The 7264-nt window shown below is 59.2% G+C and overlaps 1 protein-coding gene across 1 annotated transcript; it reads right to left on the bottom strand.

Annotated features, from left to right (window-relative positions):
- Nucleotides 1-455: 455 nt before the first annotated feature.
- On the bottom strand, nucleotides 456-6807 carry HLX (H2.0 like homeobox). Its single transcript, XM_047839602.1, has 4 exons — nucleotides 4944-6807; nucleotides 4026-4205; nucleotides 3049-3233; nucleotides 456-1301 (listed from the first exon to the last, which is right to left on the bottom strand). The coding sequence occupies exons 1-4, from the start codon at nucleotides 5539-5541 to the stop codon at nucleotides 819-821; spliced, it is 1446 nt and encodes a 481-aa protein (XP_047695558.1). The 5' UTR covers nucleotides 5542-6807; the 3' UTR covers nucleotides 456-818.
- Nucleotides 6808-7264: the final 457 nt, after the last annotated feature.

Below are 7264 nucleotides of genomic sequence, written 5' to 3'. Positions count from 1 at the left end.
TGTGGCTAAATTGACCCCGCCCGCATCACCGACATCTCCACTCCAGCTCAGCAGGCTCTCCAGCCAAGGAAAGCCCTCGGGCACACTCATGGGGCCCAGAGACCGGGTGGGGAAGCCATCTGTCCGACAGGCCTAACAGATTCCGCGGCCACCTCGGTCCTCTGGCCACACTCAGGGTGGTGGAGCGCCGGTTCTGTGGCGGTGGGCGCAGGCTACGTCCGAGGGGCCCTCGGAACTGGTGGGACCTCTAAGCCCCAACGCCGATCTCTGCAGCCAGTGCAGCCAGGCGGGTCTCAGCTTGCTGCACTCCCCTCCTCCTACCCTCCCCCCCCCCCCCGAAAGTACTAGTTCCCACCTCCAGCTGCTGCGGCCTCCAGCGCCCGAGGCTGAGGTCCGGGTGGGAGATCCCCCACCTTAACGACCGCACCGCCCCAGCAAGCCGAGCGGCCTTTACAAACCGTAGTAAACATTTTATTTACAAGTTTGTGTCGTCCTATGTGCAGCTCGTCCTTGAGCCACGGCCCCGAGTGCGGGGAGGAACTGTTTCGTCCAACACTTCACAGTGTGAACTGCTCGCGGCCGGGGAGAAGTGTTTGGCCGGCGCGGGGGAGGGGAGGGGGCCTCGGGCGGGGGCACTGAGACCCCCCTCGGCTCTGGGCACCTGCGCGGCGGCGACGGGCAGGTGGGACCGCAGGGAAGGGCGCTCCGCCGCGGCGTCGCCCTGGCCCCATTGCCAACGCAAAGCAGGCGCGAAGTCCGGCCCACCCTGGGCGGCAGGGGGCGGCACGCGGGCCCCGGGGCCCCTCGCCTCGCGCAGTCTACAGGCCGCCCAGCGGCGCCGGGGCGGGCTCGGGGCTCTGCGGAGCGCCGCTGAGGGTGGGCTGGGGCGCGGGCAGCAGCTCCGAGGCGCCGCCGCCGCTACCCGCGCCGCCGCCGCCGCCAAGGCTGCCGAAGCCGAAACTGCCGCCAACGCCGCCGCCGCTTCCTGCGCTCCCGCCGCCGCTGGCCGGGAGGAGGGCGCCGGCGGCCGAGGCCTTGATGACCGTGGTCTGGTGCAGTGACCGCTCGGCCCCCTCGGTCCGCTCCGTGTCGCTGGGGGCCATGTCCAGAGACTCGGAGTCGCTGCTCTCGCTCTCGGCCTCGCCCTCCGAGCGGCTGAGGCTCCGCTCCTCTTGCTCGCCGTCGGCGGCCGCGGCGCCGCCCGACGGCTTCTCGCCCGCCTCCTTGTCCTTGTCCTTCTGGGCCTGGGCCTCCTTGGAGTGCCGCCACTTCATCCGCCGGTTCTGGAACCACACCTTCACCTGCGCCGCACCAGGTGGGGAGACAAGAAGGGACACGGAGATGAGACGCGGGCTCGCCGCACTCCGACTCGCGCGCGGCCTGGAGCCGAGGTCCCCAGCTGTCTGCCACCGGCCGGGCCCTGTGCCCGGCGCAGGGGCCGAGAGGCAGCCCCGGGAAACGGAGGCCTTCGCCAGGGATCCTCGCCTGCGGAACCCACTAGGCCTGGTTCTCACAATGTGGCCCTCCAGACCTGATCCTGAAATGACCTGGATGCTCGTTGGAAAGCAGAGGAAGGACGATTTCTGCTCCAAATCAATGCGTCTTAGCCCGACTCGAGTCAGGGCTCTCCGAAAATCTGATTTAAATTATGGACCCCTAGCCCAGAAAAAGATACCCATGATTTCAAGAGTTTGGTGAACCAACGTTAACAATTTCTGCTAAGCTGGTCCGCCCCTCTACTGCCTCTACCCAAGGCAAGTTTCTACGAAAGCAGTTCTTGTTAAGGAGAAACCGTGGGGAGAACAGAGGGGAAAGAGGGTTCAAAAGAGTTAGTCTCAGTGGGGGGGGGGGGCACCGCTGGACCTTCAGCAGAAGAGCATTTCCTTGGCAGGTAGGTACTCAGAAACCGATAAAGTCCTGTGCCTGCCTGGGATAAACTGATCCTTCAGCGGGCTTAGAAAATGCTGGAATGAAACCTGTGCAGAGTGGAAGAAGGGGGTAGGGATGGGGTGGAGAATCTATATAAATATATACAATCCCCTGGGGGACCTAGTGCTGTTCACACAAGTTCCAGCTTCCCTTTTAAAAATAACATCCACAGCTGGTGGAAAACGGCTGGGCTCTTCCAGTGTGTGCTGGGGGGGGGGAGTTGTGTAATGGAGGACAGAAAGGGGGGGGTAACCTAAAGGAGCTATGAAAAGGTGCCTGCGTTTGGCTTCTGCTCTACTCAGAACATTCAGCACCCAGGGAGCAAAGGCCACTGCTGTGGGGTGTGGAAGCAAAGTGCCTCTTCTATTTCCGGGGGGAAAAAAAAAAAAAAGGTCCAATTCTTGAATTTGAAAAAAAGAAAAAACTTGAATTCAAACACGATCAATTCGCCATTGCCTTGCAAAAAAAAAAAAAAAAAATCCAAGTAGGCAGAAGCTGCTGAAATGCTCTTAGGTATTCTAAGAAAATCTTTTTTTTTTCTTTCTCTCACTCCCCACCCCCCCACCAGAGATTTTCTTGAGAGCCTGTGCCGTTAGAAAATCGGACAGACGGTGGTGGCTCTGCTCTAAGGGCACTCCTCACCCTACTAAGTAATTCCGTTTGAAATGATGTTTTCACTTCCTCACAAATGGGGATTTCACAATCCAGCGGCAGCAGGAGGAGGAGGGAGGAAGGAGGGGGGGGACCAACAACAATCTCTTGACTTTGGATTTTTATCTCTTCTGAAATAAATTGCCTCCTACAGCGAATTGCACTACAGTTGAGTACATAATTATTATCTCCTGCGGCCTATTCGCTTTCTCTGCTGTTCTTTCGCCTTCTGGCCAAAATAAACATGCTTCGGTTGTTGACATACATCTTTGGGGATGGGCTATTCTTTCCGTCCTTCTCACCCCCACATCCCCCCTCCTCCTGCCTCAAGTTTCGACGTGTGCGAGGTCTCGAGAAATTCAAGACCCTGCGTTTCCCCCGCAGAAGGAGAGTGGGCCGGGGCGGAGGGAGCCCTGGGGCTAGGCCGCGCCCCGAGGGAGCGGTGCGCGGGCGCCTGAACCCGCTTACCTGCGCGTCGGTGAGGCCCAGCATCGCGGCCAGCTGCTTTCGGTCGGGCTTCGTCACGTACTTCTGAATCTCAAACCTTTTCTCCAGGCCTTTCCTCTGCAGGTTGGAGAAGACAGCCCGTGACCATGAGCGCTTCCTCTTGTACGTCTGCGGCATGGTGTCCTTCGTGAGCACAGCGTAGGGACCTGCCACCAGGCGGTAGCGGGGGCAAGAGAAAGACAGGAGGGCCGCGTCAGTGCCACGTCCGCGGTCTGCGGGCCCGGGACTCACCGCGCTGCTTAAGACTTGTTTTTGCGTTAACATCTGCCCCCCACCCCGCCCCGCATTCGGATAGCCCTTCGCGCAGACTGGGAATGGCCTGTCTAAAATGGAATCCTACAGCTCGTGAGACTTTAGGCGTGAGGCCTAAAGCAAGTGTGGAATGGAGAAGCCGGAGCTTCATCGATTAATGCCAAAGGGAAAATATCAGCCAAATGCGCGGCCTTTGGGCATGCAAAGATTTGGCGAAAACGTCGGTTGGGCCTTAGGATGTAGAGAAGACAGCTTTGACTCTCGTGTGTGTGTGTGTGTGTGTGTGTGCGCGCGCGCGCGCGCGCGCGCATAAGTTCTTGCAAACGTGTGCGCCGACAGAACCTCTCCTTGGCCAAAGTGTTTGAAGTCATTCCAAATTGTGTGTATGTTAAAAAAACAACACCTCTGGCTGCATTTTCAAGCCCCTCTCTGGCAGCAAGACTAGGGAAAGCCCCTTCGCCCCACCTGCCCACGGCCTCCCTGGGTCCCCCACCCTCTGCCCCCGGGAGCCAACCGAGGGGTGAGCTAGCTAGCTGAGAACTCTTTCGGTTTCTGTCTCCGGGCTTGGTAGCCTCCTGCACCGACCCCGGGTTGGCTGAACCGCGGTGGCCACGCCAGGCGTCAGTCCTGAATGAGCAGTCAGTCGACCTGCCCCGTCAGGCCGTCGCTCAGCGGGATTTCCGTACCTGGGAACGTGTCTTGAAACTGATGCTGGACTGAATTTCTCGGGTTCGAGCTTAAGGGGCTCAGGATGGCAGAAGCCTCGTTAATGGGATCTAGAGACGCGAAGAACTGGCCGGCAGAAGGCTGCAGGCCGGGAAGGTGTACGCCTGCGGGCCGCCCGCTGGTTAGCAGGGACGTGAGGTCTGGGGACGAGGGAAAAGAAGAGCTGGTTACACCTCGGGCAAACCCACACTCTCCGGCTGAGTTGTCCCTCCCCTGCCACCTCGATTCGGTTTCCCTGCAGCAAAGTCGCGGGAGACCTTGTCTCTACCCCCAAAAGCCCTCTCTCCCCGACCGAGGCCAAGGGGCGATGCACAAAATGTTCCCATGTGTAGCGCACACGTCCACGTCCACACATATAGCAAGGAAGGGCTTTATATAAAACGGCCAAAAGGCAGTCACTTTCAGGAGACCTCCACCCTCCCCCGTGAAGGAGCCCCCACTCTGCTGAGGGGCGATTTTGTTTATCTACATTCTTTGAGTGGCATTTCACTAGAAATCAGATAAATGGAAGGGAAAGTGTTCCCCGAAAGGGTTTCCCCTGTCAAATTAATATAGCTCACTCTCTAGATATGTGATTCAAGAGACAGAGAATAGCCATTTTAGCGAATATTTATGCCAACGGATTTTTAGGAATAATGATTCTGTGACGTGTGTTTTTTAAAGCATCCCTGGAAACTTTTTTTTTTTTTTTGTAATGCAGAGCAGGTGAGTTTTACACCTAACGTTTCACAGTCTTCTTACAATTCATTTTCTTCTCCCTCATTTTACCGACTTGTCCTTAATTGTGAAAATACTCAAAGGCATCCCAAACGGCCCTGGGACCTGGGAGTGCGCCAGGGCCGTGGTCAGAGGCCTGCAGCCTCTAGCCCAAGACCTACCTCTCAGCGTGTTGCCTTCCTTGACTTTGGGGTCAAATTCTGCAGACAAAATGCGGTCAATTCCAAATTTGAGGTCCTTGCTGGAGGGGGCCGGGGCCGAGCCGCTATGGGGGGGATTCGGGACCCCCCGCGCCCCAGAGGCCGGAGGCTGCAAGGCGCCAGCCCGAGGTGGAGGCGGAGGCTGCTGCTGCTGCTGCGGTGGTTGTTGCTGCTGCTGTTGTTGCTGTGGGTGATGGTGGTGGTAGGCGGCTGAGAGCGGAGACAGCCGCTGCGGGAAGCCAGCCGGGACTTCGGAGGGCGCCACCACCGGGGTGGGTCGAAGCGGGGATCTGGCGGCAGCTTGGAAAGAGGCGTGCGGGTGAGCCGAGCCCAAGTGCGCGGTGAGGGCGGCGGCCGAGGCCCCCGCCAGACCCTCCGGGGCCGCCCCCGGCTCCCCCACGCCGGCGTGCAGGATGTCTGCGATGCAGAAGGAGGGTTTCTTGACCGCGGCGGGGTCCAGGGGGAAGGAGCAGCCGCCCGGGCCGGCCGAGGAGCAGTAAGCGGCCGACCAGAGGCTGAAGTTGGAGGCGTAGAAGGGAGCCAGCCCGGCGGCGAACATTCTGGCTGGGTGCGCCGAGCGCCGCCGCGGCCCGGCCGGGCCCGGCCGGGTAGCTGGGTGGGTGGGTGCGCGGGGAGGGGCGCTCTGAGTCGCGGAGGCGGCGGCAGCCCAGCCGAGGACGATCCGCTTTCGCTTCTCCGTCCGCACTGAAGACAGGCCAGGGAGCCCTAGCGCCACCGAGGGAGGAGGCGAGGCCCGGATCCCGGCCGGTCACAGCCTCGGCCCCTGGCCTCACTTTAAAGGCGGCGAGGCGCCCGCGCTCCCCGCGGGCCGGAGGCGAGCGAGGGGCTCTGGAGCTGCTAGGCGGGCAGGGGCCGCGGCTCCGCACACTCCAGGGAAGCGGGGGAGACAGGGGCCGGGCACCGAAAGAAAACCCAAACAGCTAAGCCCTGCGAGCTAAATTTAAAACAACAACAATAATAATCCGTTAGCTTTAAAAAAAAAAAAAAAAGTAATAAGAGGAAAAAAAAAAAAAAAAAACTCCTCTCTAAAAACTCCCAAAGTTTTGGCAGGAGCTTCGGAGTCAGACCCAGGGTAGGACCTCGATCCGAGCGCTCATTGGCCATCCTCGTGACCAATGGGAGCGGGAAGTGGAGGGGAATTGGGAAAGAGGGGCGTGGCCCGCTTCCTCGGCCACGCCCCCGGCCACGCCAAAGTGTTTGCTGCTGCCGCGTGGGCTGAGCAGGGTCCCGCGCGTAGGGGCCCGGGCGGCGGCTGCAGGGATTTGTGGCCCTCCACTAACTTCTGCAGCTCCAATCCGGCATCGGACGTGGAGAGTTGGTCCCAGCGCTCCTGGGGCGCTTGCCCAGAGCAGCTGGTGCTCCCGTGTATTTTCACGGGTGCAAAGCCCGCCTCCTGGCACGGGGAGGCGGCCCCCTGGGTTCCCTCCTCCTGATTTCACTCGGGCCTGCCTGATTTTTCTTCACTCAGCCTTTATCCCGAAAGTCGATGTCCTCATCCTTCGTGGGCTCCGGCTGCCAAGCTGCTCAGCTCTGAGCTCTGGCGCGGGAGAGCTGGGGCGCGGAGTCCCCGCCCAATTTAGCACCGCGTCAGCCTTGCTGCCTCCGAGACCTTCAGGGAAGAGAGGAGGGGCGGTCGCAAATTAGCTTTATTCCAGGCTGTCACGCAGTGACAACTTGGACGAGTAACTTTTCAAACAAAATAAGATGGATGTCTCCGAACGACTCCCTTGGTCTCAGCCAAACCCTCCCGGGAGCCTCAGACGACAACAAAACAGGCCGCCGTCCCGAAACCCGGGAAAGCGGCACGCGCGTCCCCTCCTCTGCTGCACCTTGTAGGAAATGTCACCCTCTCAGCTCCACCACAGCCCCAGATCACGTGGGGTCCATTGTTTTGCAAGCGCCCACAAGAGCACATTTCCTTGGGGTTAAATACTACTTTCAATTCAGTGACGGTTTCCCCAGGAACCCCTTGGGCCTGGTCGGAAAAGAAGACGAAGCGGAGTCGACGTCTTCCATTCGTGCTTTGGGTCTTTAGAGCGTAGGGTGGGTGTAGTGGGGGTTTTCTGCAACATCAACATCTCTATTTTAAGAATTCGTTCTCTTTTAAATTACAGTCAGAATGGATTTCCCCACCCCTCTCCCAAACAAACCACAGGCCACCCAGATGAGTTCTTCTTGCACATTTTCAGGAAGAAAATAAAATAATAACAATAATGAAACACGAAATCTTTTGTTTTCGATTGTCCTAATAAGCATCTCCT

Source organism: Prionailurus viverrinus, chromosome F1 (genome assembly GCF_022837055.1).
Source record: "Prionailurus viverrinus isolate Anna chromosome F1, UM_Priviv_1.0, whole genome shotgun sequence".
Taxonomy (NCBI): domain Eukaryota; kingdom Metazoa; phylum Chordata; class Mammalia; order Carnivora; family Felidae; genus Prionailurus; species Prionailurus viverrinus.
This window is presented reverse-complemented; position numbering and strand designations above follow the sequence as displayed.

What these genes read in the sequence shown, in the direction of transcription:
- HLX (XM_047839602.1), bottom strand. Translation starts at nt 5,541, where the DNA reads ATGTTCGCCGCCGGGCTGGCTCCCTTCTACGCCTCCAACTTCAGCCTC. An exon ending in GGAAGGCAACACGCTGAGAG is followed by an intron (nt 4,206 to 4,943) that starts GTAGGTCTTGGG and finishes CCTCGTCCCCAG; the next exon opens with ACCTCACGTCCCTGCTAACC. An exon ending in TGGGCCTCACCGACGCGCAG is followed by an intron (nt 1,302 to 3,048) that starts GTAAGCGGGTTC and finishes GGTGCGGCGCAG; the next exon opens with GTGAAGGTGTGGTTCCAGAA.